The sequence below is a fragment of the Lissotriton helveticus genome, chromosome 8 (genome assembly GCF_964261635.1).
Source record: "Lissotriton helveticus chromosome 8, aLisHel1.1, whole genome shotgun sequence".
In the NCBI taxonomy this organism is placed as follows: domain Eukaryota; kingdom Metazoa; phylum Chordata; class Amphibia; order Caudata; family Salamandridae; genus Lissotriton; species Lissotriton helveticus.
This window is the reverse complement of record NC_136069.1, coordinates 448,797,433-448,815,001: the sequence shown is the minus strand read 5'-3', so window position 1 is coordinate 448,815,001 and position 17,569 is coordinate 448,797,433. Positions and strand designations below refer to the sequence as shown.

Genomic DNA, 17,569 nt, shown 5'->3' with positions numbered 1-17,569 from the left:
CCAACCACACAGACCTCAGATCGGTACCTGCAACTACGAGAAGAAAGCAGGCAGGCAGCCACCGTGCAGGAAGGCAGGGTTGGACTCTTTTCAGCAGAATATGTTGAGTGATAAAAGGCAACATATGGAAGGGGAAACATCCATTACAACGCAGTCGTTACAACGCACTACCTTTACAACGCAACTCTTACAACACTACTGCCTTTACATCACATGCCATTACAACGCATGTCACTACAACACATGTCATTACAACGCATGCCATTACAACGTATTATAAGGTAAGTAATGGAGATTTTTTAGTTTTAGGGTGGGTATGGGTTTTGGGGTACATGGGAGTAGTATTTTACTCCTACACTATCCAAAACGTTTACCACTGTTTCACTAACTGGAATGGGAATAGTCATTTTTACCCCTACAGTATCCAACACTTACACTACTGTTGGACTCATTGAGTGGCAATAGTAACTTTCCCCCTACAGTATCCAACACTTACACTACTGTTGGACTCATTGAGTGGCAATAGTAACTTTCCCCCTACACTATCCAACACTTACCCTACTGTTACCCTAAAAGTATTATGCATTGTAATGGTATGCGTTGTAATGGAATGCATTGTAATGGTAGTTTTAAAAAATGCGTTGTAATGGCATGCGTTGTAAAATCATGCGATGTAATGGTAGTTGCAATGTAACAACTGCGTTGTAAAAGCATGCATTGTAATTGTTTGTGTTGTAACGTCATATATTCCATATGGAAGAGAGTGGGTCGAGACATTGGAATACCCAATGGCTGGACAAACTAGACGCAGTGATAACATTAAGGAGATGACTACAGAGGCACTAGTCCCTTGATCCAGGACACAAAAATCCCCAGCTAAAGCAGTAGCATTTACCTGCTGCCCCAGGCAGAAGCGCAACAGAGCTGGACCACAGGCAAGAGCAACAATGAGTGCTGAGAATCCAACTGGAAGCCATTCAATCCCCTGGCTTGATGGCCAGCACATACCCCCAGACAGAAACCTGAACCAAGATCGCCAACCCAGGAATGAATCCAGGTTGTGTGTATGGCCGTGAACCTATGAAAAGAAATTAGTGGCCCAACTGCAAAGTACACCAGTTGGAGCAGAAGGCCATGGCAACCATGCAAGTGAACGACCGAAGAACAGGGGACTGCAGTGTAAAGTCACAGACTGGCGACACCAAGCCCTCAGGAAAGAGGCAGAGAGCCTAAAAAGCAAGAACCAGTACAGAAGGGTCCAACAAAGGAGGCAAGGTAGGGAGCTTAGGTCCAGATATATGTTTTGGCGGATGGAGTAAATTATTCTGTCACCTTGAGGAAGTAACCTCCTGTCAAATTTAGAAACAACTGCCAAGCCGGCAGACATTTCTGAAGCACTGACAGGAACTGCTGTCATGGCGGTTCCTGTCAATGCTTTTCTAAGTTTGATGCAAGGATCCCTCAACATGAAAGGGCTATCTGTGAAACACATTTATTTTGTTTTTTTTGCAGAAACAGGATTTTCTTTTTGAAAACATAAAAATGTCCCCCTTGCCATGTGAGTTATTACCCATGATGAAGGGGGCATTAGATAGTTTTCACTGACAGTAACGGGCAGTGAGAACTGACCTGTTTGTTTGCCCATCTAAATTGGTTGGATGGATACAGATGTGAACCTCTGACTGCCCTTACTCCGTCGGGTCATCGGTGGGGTGTAACCAAAGTGGAGACAGAGTAGTCTCTGCCATGGTTACACCTAAGGTCTGCCTGCATTTAAATGAGGTAGGCAGACCAGTATGTTGATGGTAAGGATACTACATCAGCGTTACAATGGAGTATCCTTACCGTCAACATATAAATCACCCCCTTAGTCTGGGGTCCAGCCCCATCACGTCCCAATGGTCCAAAAGTAGCAAACCACGAGTATTGCAGCACAAACACGCTATTCAAACCAACATAGGCCCAAGTAAGACAGAGGAAAACAGGAGTCAATGATAACAGTTCTGGCCTAGGAGCTCAGAAGGTCCATCCACCACTGATGGACATAGAGAAAATAGACGTTGCTCTACTATGAAAGACAGCAAAGATCACTGTGTCAAATGATGCAGGAAGAAGAAAACAGTTCATTGCCCCAGTCCCTCATGAAACACCCATGTAGCAGTTCCAGGATGCACTCAGGTTGATAGGGTCACCAGGGTCGAATGAACCCATCACATTAGAGAAATTGCTAGAGGCTGAACCTGCAAACCACAATAGACTCCGCTGCATGAAAGGAACATGTGATGGTATCCATCAAGAAATGAGACAAGCAGCATTACAAACACAGATAGAAGTCTGTTAAAGGCGTACCAAGTCACAGAAGCCCAGAAGCACAACTGATCAGGTAAGAAAACTAAGTAAGAGCACAAGATTCCAGGGGCAATTTTATCAACAGTGCAAAGAACAAGGGACGGCAGTCAAAAGTCACATACTGTATAACACCAAGCCCTCAGTGAAGGCTAAGAGCCCAAAAAGCTCAAACAAAATGAGAGAGGGACCCCTTAATATCGTCAAGGGAAATGAGGTACAAACCTATGTAGAAAAAACAATTCCCTTGGCTACATTCAAATCAACATCCAATAGTTGAACTAATAACAACACAATCTATTCTTCAGTATATTCTCATTAGTTTCTTTATTAAAAAGTTTTTTCTGAGTTTATCGTCACTTGGTTAAAAACAGTTATCTATAAATCATCAATTAAAAACATTTCATATCACACAAATAATACAAACACATAAGTCTACAAACCTATCAATTCTAATACACTACACCACAGTAATAGAATCAGCAAATTTCTAATTATGGCCTGCATAAAAAGAAAGATTCTTTAGAATTTAGAAAACCTTTTTAATAAAGAAACTAATGAGAATATACTGAAGAATAGATTGTGTGTTATTAGTTCAACTATTGGATGTTGATTTGAATGTAGCTAAGGGAATTGTTTTTTCTACATAAGAGCCCAAAAAGTCCAAAACCCACACAGAAGGGGCCAATGGAGGAAGCAAAATAGGGAGCTGAGGTCCCGATTTATGTTTCGGTGGATGGACTTTACTCCATCGAGGAGTAAATACTTCCGTCACCCTGATGGAGTAACTGTCTGCCAAATATAAAAATGACTGCCAAGCCGGCGGTAATTTATGAAGCATTGGCACACCTGCCTGCTTTTTGCACTCCTGGAGTACTATGGTGTTTCAGAACACGCCGTAAACATGTGGTGCCAGCGCGATCTCAAGGGTACCATCCCTCATTTGAAGGGAGGTGGGCCCATGCAAATGAAGAAACACTTTGGGACTTATTACAACTTTGGCGTTTCTACAGCGGACAGTGCAATGCACCGTCCGCTGTAGGACTGCCAAAGCTGTGGTGCTGCCACCCACCAGATTAGGACTTCAATCTTGGTCTCGCGGGCAGTCCTGCGATGGTCTAACAGCAGCAGTATGTTCGGCTCACAGAAGAGCCCAACATGCAGACCGCTGCTGTCAGACTGCCAACTGCACCTTCCTACATGGTGTGGCATACATGCCACACCGTGCAGGAAATGGGGGTGAAAATTTAGGATGCACCCCAGGAGCGGCAGTGGGGACTACTAGGGCCCTCTTAGTTGCCTCAACGCCACCCTTTAAATTGCGTCCTCACCGCCATGGAAAGGGTAGTGGTTGGGCAAATAATGATATTACTATGCTTGACCATCACCACCACGCCACAGGATCCTGAATCCTGGCAGAAGCAGCGGCCCTGTGGCTGTCCAACCAACACACTCTTAATGCAGTGCATGGTGTTGCTGTCAGGTGGTGGTTGGTCCTAGGTCCCTAGTACCTGCAACAACACCATATTCATTTAGCAGGTGCAGAAGCTAAGAAGCCGTAAGCAGGTGCACTGACAGTATGCCATACATAGATTGTGAATAGTTTGTGTGCCCCCCACCACAAGGCACCCCTTGCAAAGGTGGTGGAAAGGCGTCCTGTGAAAACCCATGTATCCCACTGCGGGTTGGAGAAGTCACTCAAAGCTACCGCTTACAGGGAGATCTCTGTCCCTCTTTGTAATACAGACCACATTGCCACCTGCAAAGTGACCAGTGGATCGGTGGTTCAACAATCTTACACCAATGTGCTGCTATGGAGGCATGAGTTTGTGCTTGTGCTGCCTAGGGCAGTGCAACCCATCATTAATATGGGCCTGCTTTCAAAATCACATTGGAACTTAGAGCAAAGATTATTGCCTATCAGTAATGACTTTAGCTCTCATATACCTTTTATGCAGGTCAACACCTCACTCCCTATATGATATCAGATGAACGATCCTGTCACATACAGAACAACACAAAGAACACTTTTTTAAAGCATGGATAGGTGCTCAATTCTTTTGAAATATTTTGTAGGTTTGTCAAGGTAAGTGTAATTGTAAAACTTTTTTTATTTTAAACCCTAAAGAGATATAAATGTAAACTCTCTGATTACAGTGCTAACCTGCAACCTGACATAAACTTCATTTAAAGGGAAGTTTTTGTTTTAGAAAAGCAAAAACTGTTTTCAGTACCTGATAGGGAAGAAAACAATTACGCTTAAAATGTTGGCATAATATGACATACAATCTGGCATTATAGCTGCCTCCTCAAACGTCCCCTGAATGGCAACCATCATTTTGTTAATAGACATCTTGTTTTACTGATGTCTTGTCATCAAAACTGTAAGTTTGCATGAAAATTAAAAGACGATCTGGGAAAACAATTAGGATTAAGCAGCTGCTCATACTGCTCTTCATGTTGCATGTCCTTCCTACCCCCTGAGATGAGACTACAGGGAATAACTCAATAGGTTCAGAGGGTGTTAAGGGTCTGGTCACCACCGTGCCCCTAAGTTACAGCTGTTTTAAATAAAAATGTCCTCTGCCAGCATCTTGACAGAATCCCCTCTAGGAACTTTCCCCCAGAATGACCACCCTTGAAAAGGGCCAGGTATCGTTGTTGAGCAACGAACTCCAGAGTGCCACCTCCTTGCATTCCTGTTGCAGACATGGTGACCTCGATCATGGATATTCTCATGGAGGAAGTCAGGTCTGTCGAGTGTCATGGGGCACATCAAAGTCATCAAGGAAGGGCCCTATGCCATGCCATGAATATACTCACCGCTTCTAGCAATCAACTGTCTGGTTGTACAAAGGCTCTTTGGAGAGCCAGGCAAAGCTCTGGAAAGGCAAGAACTGACTCTGTTGCAAACGTCAGGATCTGATCCACCTCACTCTCCTCTTAAGTTTTTTTTCTCAGATGACCCTACTCTGGCCATATGACCCATACTCCCCTATTTCTGAGCACACCAGGTGAATTCCTGCGAATTATTAATAATGAGTGTCCTGATATTTTGTCAAGCTTTGGGATAGAGGTGGAATTAGGCTAGTTCAGCAACCAGATGCGTCAATTGTTGTTATGGTGCGGGTAGGATGGATCTGCCAATGCAAGGCTGTGCTGGGATCAGGGTAAGGGGACGATAGCACAGTCAAGCCTAGTGAGTTGGGCATAGAGAGGTAGAAGGGAGCTACCAGGGCATGTTGAGCACCTCATTTACTTTAGTCATTACAGTTTTAACTCACCATAAGTCTGTGCTTTTTGTAAATTTTAAGTGAGAATTGTGTTATGCAGCTAAGTTCAGAAATGATTTATGACATGTCTGAGGACAATGACTTTGGTTTCCTGTGTAACTTCTATTTCTTTTTCACCGGTCATCACTGACACGATGTGCTGTAAGATCTATATTTCAAAATGATAGGTTTGATGACCTGAGACTCAGACAATTTCAACTGATTAAGTCTTGCTCTGGAAATCCAGGGCCATATCCTCAGGCTGGGGATTGGCATTGGCCTTGGTGTGCAGCCTGACTGTCTTCCTACAGCAGTATACCATACTGTTCCAGTCCTGGAATCTTTTTTCATGTAAGGAGGTGCCCTGAGATAGCTACATCCATGTTGATGCTGGTGTGTGTTTATGTGGACTAAGTATATGTACTTGTGGGGTCCATTTACACTTGTATGTGGGTTAGTGCCTGGATACCCTCACGTGTGATAAGCCGCACTTACAGATTGATTGATTAGGTCCATTATGGTGTTCAAGTTTGATGGTTGTAGAACCACCATTATGGAATAAGTCAATTGAGGCTTGCTCAGGAGTTGGATGAGGAAATGGAAGTGGAGGATGACAACCCCCTGGTCGTGGCCGCAGAGGAGAGAGGAGCGCCCCAGGTGGCTAAGCTACAAATGGAGGCAGCCAAGGACGCGGCAGCTACTCAGAGGGCAGCAGGGGAGAGAAAGGCTGTGGCAGAGAGAGCCTTGGCACGGAAAAAGGCTGAGGCTGATAGGGCCTTGGAAGAAAAAAAGATTTTATTATTTATGAAGTGAGTTTTGAAGAGCTGGACATAAAAGCAATACAAGCCTCAGAGTCCAGCAATAATGGTGGCAGTGATACCCCAGTGGGGATAGGAGAGTCCAAATCCCTATGTACCTGGTGCCTTTGTTGTGGGAGATGGTATTTTCAAGTGGTGTGAGGCCTATGAGATTTCCCTGGAGATGCATAGGGGCCATGAGTGGTATTGGTAGACCAGTTTCTGGAGGCACATTAACAGTGAAGGGAGTCGTACACTGTTAGCCCTAGAGAAGAGAGACAGGATGAGGTATCCACTCATGAACTACACCCTTGTCAGGAAGTATGGTCTCACCCCAGAGAGACATAGGCAGACATTTAAGGAAAAGCCATAAGCTTCTCCATTAGATCTGGGCGATTTTTGTGGATCACTTTTGCAAGGCACTGGATGGTTGATTGAAGGCAGTGATGTAAGTGATTACAAGTGGCTGTACAATTTGATTGGCAGAGAAAGCACATATTCGGCGGTTGTTTTACAGTGCTTCTCTAACACCTAATGTATACCAAACTTACTGACCCGGGGGAGCTTGCCAAGTAGGTGACTGCTGACTTAGCACCAAGGTCCATAAGAAGGTACCCTGGGAGTGACCCCAAGAAGGATGGTTCACTCTTCCGCTACTGATTTTATGAGAATTCCTATCTTTTTTTTATATCATGCTATTTTATTATGTGAGTGAATATCCATGCCTTTCCTTTAGCAAATCTACAAGTACTCTTTCTATTGCTATGTCATGATTGAACATTTGGCATCACTTTTTAAAGGAACATTATGTTACAAAATGAGAGGGAGATATACTATGGGCGTAGCCTAGTAGCATCAGCTCTCTCCTTTAAACAAGGTAAAATCATCATACCCCTGATTGGCAGAATTCATTTACTTGTAAGCCCCTAGTAATGTGGTACTATATGTTCCTAGGTCTTTCAAATTAAATGCTCCAGCACTTATTGCTCCACTAAATTACGTAGCCCTTTAAAACAAGTCTCAGACTGCCTTTGCAGCCTGTGTGCAGTTATATACTGACATTTCATCCTGGCAAAATAAACCTTTTGCCAGGTCTAATCCTTTTTTTTCAAACATATAGGTCACCCCTGATGTAGGCCCCAAACAGTAAATAGGGCAGGGTGTATTGTATTTAAAAGGTAGGGCATATGTTTTAAAGTTTTACACCTCCTGGTAGCGAAACACTCCCATATTTGTTTTTCACTACTGTGAGGCCTACATCTCTTATAAGATAACATGGGTTGCCCTTTTTTTTTTTTGCAGAGTTATATATAACGCAAACTAGACCCGAACCGAATCAGGTATCAGAGCGCTTTACATATTTTCCAGTTACGTTACATGAGGACACGCTTTCATTTTTTAGGCACGGAGAGATTAAGTGAGTTTGCCCAGAATCACAGGAGGTTTTTGGCGTCGTTACCGAGACTCGAACCCAGATCCCCAGGTCCGAGGTCGAGCGCCTTAGCCGTTAGGCCAACTCCTCTCCCTTTAGAGTATTAGCAGGTAGAAATATATTTTGTTTCAAATTACCTGTAATTTGAAATCCTATTTAACAATAAAGTTGGATTTACGTCACAATTCTGAAAATGCCACTTTTGGAAAGTTATACAAAGAAGGGGTTTGGCCCAGCAAAATTAAGGAGGTAAGGTAGGGCCGATTATTACAAAAGGAAAAAGAGTGTACCTTCACCGCCAATTTATTTGAAGAATTATTTTAAACAGAAATAAACGGAGATAAATACGTTTATCCTAGCCTTCGATTTTGGCTAGTTAGTTTTAATTATTCAACATGTTTAAAACAAGAGGGACATGTAGTCTACTCAACAGAGAATCCATTTTAGTGATGTCTTACTAACAATATTGTTAGTAAGACATCACTAAAATGGATTCCTTCCCCTGCCCAGGCTCCAAGTGTTCAAGGGTCAAAATAGACTGGTGTCAAGTTCTTTTGTGAGTGTGCTGGAGGCAGCCCGTTGAAATGAAAGTGGGGTAGGTAACAGCTCTGCACCTCTCTCCCTGGCAAGATGTCCCCATCCTGCCAACACCTGATCCCCCTTTGTCTCACTGCCTGTGATGAATACACGAAAGTCAACTGACATCTATTCACAGTTCTGAGATCCAGGACAAATGCTGCAGGTACCAAAAGGTTGGTACAATAAAATGGCAACTTTCCAAAAGTACCTTCACCGCCAATTTATTTGAAGAATTATTTTAAACAGAAATAAACGGAGATAAATACGTTTATCCTAGCCTTCGATTTTGGCTAATTAGTTTTAATTATTCAACATGTTTAAAACAAGAGGGACATGTAGTCTACTCAACAGAGAATCCATTTTAGTGATGTCTTACTAACAATATTGTTAGTAAGACATCACTAAAATGGATTCTACAATATTGTTAGTAAGACATCACTAAAATGGATTCTCTGTTGAGTAGACTACATGTCCCTCTTGTTTTAAACATTTTGAATAATTAAAACTAATTAGCCAAAATCGAAGGCTAGGATAAACGTATTTATCTCCGTTTATTTCTGTTTAAAATATTTCTTCAAATAAATTGGCGGTGAAGGTACTTTTGGAAAGTTGGCATTTTATTGTACCAACCTTTTGGTACCTGCAGCATTTGTCCTGGATCTCAGAACTGTGAATAGATGTCAGTTGACTTTCGTGTATTCATCACAGGCAGTGAGACAAAGGGGGATTAGGTGTTGGCAGGATGGGGACATCTTGCCAGGGAGAGAGGTGCAGAGCTGTTACCTACCCCACTTTCATTTCAACGGGCTGCCTCCAGCACACTCACAAAAGAACTTGACACCAGTCTATTTTGACCCCTGAACACTTGGAGCCTGGGCAGGGGAAGGAAGGAAATTTCCAGAACCAGATATGGGTGTTGTCTAGAAGTTTTCTCCACTTCAAAGGATGGCACTAGATACAAATATTGAACCCTCTGAGCACGAAGCACGGAAGCCGTAGGAACACAATACACCAGTAGTCGAAGAGGGTAGACCTAAAACCCACTCTAAGGGGTCGATTAGGATCGCGGACGGACTTGAGTCCGTCCGCGACCCCAGAGTAGGAGGGAACGTCCGCATGGGCTGCGGCGTTCCCTCCGTGCAGATTAGGATGTGACTGCCAGGGTGGCGGTCACATCCTCTATCTTTAACATTGTGGCGGGTGCAGCTTCAAGCTGCACCCGCCGCAATGTTAAAAATGCATGCACCGCATTTGCGTGCACAAAGAGGCAGGCACCGCGCGGTGCCTGCTGCTTTGTTCACGCAAATGCAGGGGGGTACCATAGGTACCCCCCATGTGCACCCCCCCAGCCCCCTTCACCCAGGGGGCCCGCAACGGGCCCCCGAAGTGAAGGTCCGTATGCTTTTCCATGGCGGAAAAGCCGCAGCGGAAAAACATACATTTTACACCATCCTAATATGGCTGGCGGTGTCTGATAGACACCGCCAGCCATGTTAAAGCTTTTCCGCCGCGGTCGGAAGGCGGCCGCGGCGGAAAAGCTGCGGACTGAATGCAAGACCCACCAGCCATCCTAATATGGCGGTGGGTCTTTCTAGGCTCCGCGGCGGTTTTCCCGCATCCTCCGGGCCGGCGGTGGCTTCCGCCGGCCCGGAGGATGCGGGAAAACCGCAATCGTAATAGGCCCCTAAGTACACAAATACAGAGGCCCGTCGGTGACACCAGCTGTAGTTGGTGGGTAGGCAAGGCCTGAAAAAATAATGTTACCAGACTTCACAAGCACTTTAGGTTAACACTAATGTTTGCTCTAAAGCACCGTTTAATTGTCTTCTTTCTATTTTCTCACTTTGGAAGCATATGACTTTCTATGATCATAACACTCTTCACTTAGATTAGTTAATGGTATGTTTTGTTCAACTCAAATTCCCTCTTGTATTGAGTTGTCATTCCTCTTTTAATTTATGTGTATGGTAATGCAGAAAATAAAATTGCACTCTTTTGAATGTGCCCTTGCATGGAGTCTTGTGTACTTTAAATGTATCTTTATATGCTCTATTTATTGAAAATATTGATAAAGCGTGCCAAGTGACGTATTAGGTAATGACTGGCTATTGTTTTATCACACAGATTTGGCTCCCGGAGGTTCAGATGACTGGGCTTACGACTTTGGTATCAAATACTCTTTCACTATTGAACTTCGAGACAAGGGTACCTATGGTTTCCTCCTACCTCCAGCACTTATCAAGCCAACCTGCAGCGAAGGACTTACCGCTGTCAAAACAATCGCGACTCACATCGCCAGACAACTGTAGTGCACTGAAATGGGGCACCACATGCTAAGATGTGTGAGAATAAATGTGGTAATTGTACATCAATAATGTTGCGAGATAAATATTCCAAGGACGTGCCTGCTTATGTTTCAATTACGTTTTGATGAGAACTAGTAAAATGGAGGTGGGTGTACCACAAACAAGAGATTTATTCGAGCAAATTGCTTAGTCTGCCTTCACTACACTAGTTGGTCACTCTAAGTTTCATACTAGCACAATTCAATTGTGCAGAAAACTTAGGTTTGTGAGATGCCTTGCTGCGTAACAACTCTAAATTTCAAAGTCCTTACGAAGAGAAATATTTCTGGAGAAGACACAAGGAAGAGGTACAGTAAGCACTTTTGGTTGCCCTGGTAATGCTACCCATGGTTATCCTCTAACATGTCAGAAGGACTACCAGGACACTGAAATTGAAATAGTGAATGAATGTATTGACTCTATGATTAATTAAGATCATTACAGTAAAAAAAAGATAGAAATCATTATTAAAACAGATTCCCCTCCAACACCTGCCCCCTTCCCTCCATTTCAATATCTTTGTCCTTATCATCAGCCTTTGGCCCTTAGCTCATTTGTGCAGGTTCTCAAAGTTACTTGTAATTGCATGTTGAAGAGAACGAATAAATACTGGGACTTTAAAGTCTGGTTTAGTTAATTAAACTTTAAGTTTTGAATAAAAAGATGGACACCTTAGTACTTGGCGGGGACCATCCTCCTGACTTCAACATATTATGGAATGTAGCATGGCAATAACGAGAAGTGGTCATTAGTCTGCCACAGAAGTGGTATCGCCTTGCAACGCCTCACTGCCAGGATACTCATCGATAGCATGTGTCCGCTTACACAAGCTCAGACACGACACACATGATGTTTTCCTATGACGTCGGTGATGACGTGGAGGCAAGCGTGGTTTGGCTGACAGGCAAACTGTTGTGGCATACATTGGTACAATACTCCAAGTCCTAATCCTTGCATCCTCAGACGAGAGACAAAGGCACCTTGGTGCATTAAAGCGTGGTGATGTAGAGCATAGAAGCACAGGGCAACCCAATTCCACCCGCTTTAATTATTCAAGAGACACAAATATGCCATATATTATCCTCTACTGGGAAAACAAAAGTCAAAGTGACAAGGTAACCAAATAATGTTAAATCGCGTCTTTCCGATTCCAATTTGCATTATTTTTGCATTTTTGGCGCTCTGCTGCATAATGTCTGTGTGCGACCTACGACCAATATATAATACATTCATGTTCTTTCTTCTCATACGGTACCTACAGTATTAAAGTTTTATGTCACACGACTACAATGACTGCAAATTTGCTTGAAGACTCTACAACTGGGAAAAACATTCATGTTGTATTTGTGATTCTGTTAAAAACAATTTATGATAAAAGTACACCCGTATCTTTCTGTAATAGGCATAAGTTCTGTATATCTTTAGTAACATCCCACTGTGCTAGTGCATGTTTAGATAAGCTTGCCCCAGAATCGCATTAGTAGTATGTAAAACCATGGCAGAGTCCTATATTGAGAGTGAAATTCAATTGTCAGCCTTGAAGCTGGTTATTGTAAACAGCAGCTAAAGCTGTTTTTAGCCAGACATAAAATGTCCATATTATAGTTCAATAAATTACTACGCCAACGTGCAGTATTTGTTGTCTTTTTAATATTGCTGCTCTTTTGTCGTGCAACATGGCTATTGGCTATAACTTTATAGGGAAAAAAAGTAATATCTTCTATCACAACTGACATGAATTAAATATAGTAACATGGAGTTGAATAAACTATGCCCAGTTTATAATACTGTACGATAACGGTGTTCAGTTTTCTTAATATAAACGAGACAAAGGAAATAACATGCATGTACACCTTTTGCTGGCCAATAGGATGACCATTGTTTACAAGGGATACAGTTTGCATGATGGCATTCACCTGATGCTGATTGAAGCAAAGGTAAAAACCCAGGGAAATTATAATAGGATATCTGGCAAAGTAAGATACAATAGGAGAAGAAACACAAGGAGAAAAACACAACGTGCTATGATAGCATAAGAAATGTAATTATACTTATAAAAATTGATATGAACATATTCAATGATACAGATTTTTCTAAAATTCTTTAAAAGAAGAACAGTTTTTCAGTCAAGTTGATGTACAATATTCAGGGAAATGTTAAAGAATTGGTAGTTCCCAGAATTGGTAGAAGAAGCTGATGTCTGTCAACGCGTTTCGACACATACAATGTGTCTTCATCAGGACAATTTCAGCAAAGTTCTAAAATTAAACAAATAGTGTTTTAGATAGCTATCCTTGTGTTTAGTACAATACAGTTATTATAGTTCATCATAATCGTGTTATAATCTTTTGCCAGATAATTGATGATTCAGCATGATACACCGCTAGAAAAGGACATATATACTGATTTAATGAAATATTTACACTAGACACAATGATCGTATACAGTCTGTAAACCAATATAAATATTCAGGAACTCATATCGTGAGAAAAAAGATACAATTAAAAATAGAAACAAGAGTGAAAAGATTTGAGATAGGAGGTTACTGGTGCTAATATCCTGGCTAATTTTTGGACCAAGCTTCTAATTTCTTATATAGATTCCACATTACATATGTTAAGGTGCTGCCAGTTGAAAAGTTCCTGGGTAGCACCATCTTGTGGCTGTCTTTGGTCATACTTGGATCTTATTATTTAATTACAAGCCAAGTTTCATTAAGCCTAGCCTACTGTTACTATTTCTCCTATATACGGTCTTGGACAAAATCGCTTACCTTAGACTTGAAAAAAGGTTTTCGTGGATTTCAAATTTAGATTCGTGGATATGGAATTTGCCTTTATAACTAAAAGATATAAAAAGGGATACAGAAACAAAAGCAATAATTATATTTGTGCGTGGGAACGAGACTATCCTCATGTTATTTTCTTGTTGAAAGCCAACATGGCTGTTTATTTATGTCATCTATATCTTGGGGGATTACTCCTAGATATCTTTGGCGAGAAGAGAGAGGAGAGGACCACGATGTTGGAAAACATTCGGTTTAGGCATTTCATTCTTTTTTCTTGCTGTAATTACCTTAATTATCGAAAGCAAAAGTAAATGTATTGCGATTTATATAGCGCACGTATCACCCGAAGGCATCAAGGCGCTTGCCTTGGGAACCCGTCCTGGTATTCCCCTGTGAGATAACCCCGGCAGGGTATCCACAAGGTGAAAGCCAGGCATCCTGCCGCGAGGGGCCGTAGTGGAGATTAAGCAAGCTATTGCCCAGAGTCGCAGAGTGTGAACCCGTGGGTCGAGTAGGCACCGGAACGAGAATTATCGAGTCCGTGGAATTTTTGAGCCCAAGACCCACCGAGGCGGGGAATTGAACCCTGGTCCAGGACCGGTCTCAGCTTCCGGGTCTGCCGCCTCTAACCCCTGAGCCACACTTCTCCACAAAAGTGAGTCTGTGCGCTAGGAAGGGAAATGTGGCGTCACGAACATTCAAGTACTCGTACAGAATCCTGTTAATAACAAGATTTCTAATCAGAAAATTCTGTAAAAGTCCGAGCTACTACGTTTCACTTTAGCGTTTCAGGTGCTTAGGCATACCTGCTCTTGTCTTACATATGCTTCATGGCGCGTCTTTTAAAACATGAAGTATCTGTAAGGGACACCTTCCAGATAGAGCGACTTGCAGTCTTGAAATCTGTCGTGAGGGAGATAGTAGTCTCATAAATGATTTGCGATGTCAATACAAATATCCTGTTCGGGCATCTACATATTATCACGAGATTTACCTTTAGTCCAAGAAAAGCGCTCGCGGAGTCCCCCTTGGAATGCGGAAATCTTTACAAGTTATATTTGACCGTTAAAAACACATCTAACTTACAGCGTTCTGAAAGGAAATGTGTAAAAGAGAAATATCGTATATCAATATTCGTCGACATGGTGGGACTAGCTATATGCTACCATCAAAGTGGAGAATATTACCTGCAAATGAGAGCCACACATTCGAAAAAACACAATACGGCTCCTGGCTACTTTCACCATGTAAGGCAGGTAAGGGAACAAAGTCTGTGATTCTGCTGATCTAAGAGGTAACAATTATCAGATATCATATGGCAAAGATAACGGTACAGGCCACCTGATGCTGAGTCTTTCTTCCAAAGTGGTGCTAATAGCAAAATCCAGTTTTACAGAAATTGATAAGCGAATGAATTAAAACTGAAAGCCATCTGTGGGATCCATAGATCTAGCCTCTGAATTTTTGTCACTGTCCTTAATCTTCTGGGATCTTTTGGACTCTGGTTTTATGATTTATTTGAACCTTTAACTCAAGGCACAGGCCACCCACCAACAAGGTCTTCTGTATCTTCTGGATGTTGTGAAAAATCTCCCTGTCTGAAGGAAGTAGCCTTAGTTGTGAGATTACTGGTGGGTGGCAATATTTCAACATGACGCCTGATCCCTTTCAGTGTTGTCTTGTTCCTTCCTATATGTACGAAAACTATTGGCAGAGTTATTGCATGGACAGAAATGCAGTGGAGGGCAGCTGAAGATCTCCAACACAATACTGGCCTCATTTAAAGGGACCTCTGGCAACCAACCTACCTAATGTCTGTATGTTGTACAAGTAAACCATAGAATCCATATTCATAGACATCCACCTGATGCCTGCCTGAAACTTAGAACACAATCTTGACCCCAAAACACTGGTTATAGCCATAGCCACTCGAATTATGCAGCAAGGAAGGGTCAGAATATGCAGTAGGGTGGACTAAATTAATCTCAAAAAGTCAAATTATGCAGCGTAATACAGCACACTGTGTGACGGTTCTACATAATTATTTTCTCTTTTTTTCACATGTTAACATTGTCTGAGCATAGGTTGCACCTCACCAGTACCAATTTAACACCCAAATATAGCAACAAACAATAGAAAGGTGACCAGTCAACCTTTGCCAAGGTCCTTCAACTGCACAGCAACATGTGTTGCTGCATTTTAAGTAACTTTTGAACTTTGTGATATAGCAACACATTTTTAATTGTTAAAATCTGCAGATTATACAGCAGATGATGGATTATGTGAAAAATGTGGTAAATACATAATTATGTCAAAAACACAGCAGCTGCAGAATCACATAATTCCAGTGGCCCTGGTTACAGCCAGGGAGCCTTGAGGAGAAGAGACAACAGGTGGGGATCTCATAGTACAGTTGATGTGCTAAATCACACTTAGAAACTGTGTGGTGACATGCAATAGACCTGTCAGAAACCCAGCTGGGCATTTCTATATGAGGCCCCCACACCATTTGACCCTAGTCAGTAAGTACACCCAGTCTTATATTTACTGTACTTTATTAAACAATATTCTATACATAATATTTGGAGAAGTCTTATTGTAACAATCAGTGGCACAGACAAATATTAGAAAGATGAATAATATGAAAATATTTAACATTTTATAGATAATCTATCAAAATCCTCCTTTATCGTCCATATTGAGAAATGTTCACATACCTTTCCTCGGCTCTACGAAGTCCAAACAATTGCAGTCACCACGAAACAATGATCAGCAGTCTTTAATTAGGCAAATATGCTTCTAAGTAGCTCCATGAATAACAATGTTCCTCTGATCCTCTTTAGATAGCACACATGTTTTGATAGTGGGTTACACAGAATTTAAAAGCCAGGAAGTCGTGAAGCTTGGTTCCCATTGTTGAAAATGGCAATGTATGTGTACATAAGCGGCGTTCATCTGTGTTCACTGTACCCCTTGTTGTAAGCAGAACAAATAATTACGAAACACTGACTGTGTTATCCCGCCAGCATAAGACCCATGCACACATGTACACGACAGCTATTTTAGGCACCATGGCCTCTCTGACCATTTGCTAAACCCCGACACCCCTCCCCGCGCGCACTGCTCATGCATCGACCACAAGACCCTCTCCCTCTGCGTGACCCTGCTCTAAAAGTAGCACTCCTGCTTGACCCACACCCCCCATTTCCTCCCAAGAACACCCTTCCCCTCAGCTGACAAACCCCCCCGGCTGCACTTGACCTATCGACCCGGTCCCAAGTCCTAAGACCAAGCCTCGTGGATATACATCCCCCTTTTCCCTGCCCAGCATAACAAAACCCGTGATACACCAACCGAAGTGTCCGACCTTACCACCTGACCAACCTTTGACCTGATCATCCCCTCCTGCCCTCGTGTCCTGTAGGAATGTCCAGCTGAGAGATCACAATCTCTTGTTACATTCAGGAGGGGAGGATGACATCTGAGCGACTGGTATGGGAATAGGCCTGAAGCTGGGATTCCAAGCATGCCTTTCCCCTACTTTGAAGCGTCTTATTGTAATAAGGAATGTTTGTGTGCCATAAACATGTGTATAAAAGACGAAGCCTCAGAGAAACTTGTTAGAGCACCTCCTGAAGACACTATGCGAGTGTCCGAAATGACAGGCTCTCCTCATGAGTAATAAAACTCTATTCTTGTATTCCTGCTTCCAGCGCCCGTCTCTTTATTTGGTAATCGTTCAAGATGGGAACTAAGAGGCGTCCTGCGCCAGCAGCCTGGGCATCAGGTGTGTTATGGGCTGACTTTTTCACAATTGGCGCCCTAACGCGGGGTCCATCAGCGACATAAGGTCCGGTAAGAGAGGTCCAGACGATGGGGTGAACATCTAAACGATTGGAGTATACCTGCCTTGAGAGGGCCCTCGTCCGGCTGCCGATTGAATGAACTTCACCAATTCTGAACGGAACTCTCTCAAGTGACCTACTGTCCTGACTGGAATCCCACAGGAA

General features: G+C 42.7%; 1 protein-coding gene and 1 long non-coding RNA gene across 4 annotated transcripts in view; one reads left to right on the top strand and one right to left on the bottom strand.

Annotated features, from left to right (window-relative positions):
• The window catches only part of CPB2 (carboxypeptidase B2), a 122,257-nt gene extending 109,856 nt beyond the window's left edge, over positions 1–12,401 (top strand). The window contains exon 11 of the mRNA XM_078657318.1: positions 10,551–12,401. Within this exon, the coding sequence (XP_078513444.1) occupies positions 10,551–10,735 (185 nt within the window). The 3' untranslated portion in view covers positions 10,736–12,401. The remainder of the gene's footprint in view (positions 1–10,550) is intronic.
• Positions 12,402–17,569, bottom strand: part of LOC144772766 (uncharacterized) — a 46,475-nt gene continuing 41,307 nt past the window's right edge. For 2 of the 3 annotated variants that reach the window (XR_013599834.1, XR_013599835.1), the window contains exons 3-6: positions 14,554–14,651; positions 14,366–14,462; positions 13,545–13,613; positions 12,402–13,029 (exon numbers count right to left, since the gene is read on the bottom strand). This is a non-coding gene — a long non-coding RNA (uncharacterized LOC144772766). The remainder of the gene's footprint in view (positions 13,030–13,544; positions 13,614–14,365; positions 14,463–14,553; positions 14,652–17,569) is intronic. The other variant, XR_013599836.1, reaches the window with a different exon arrangement.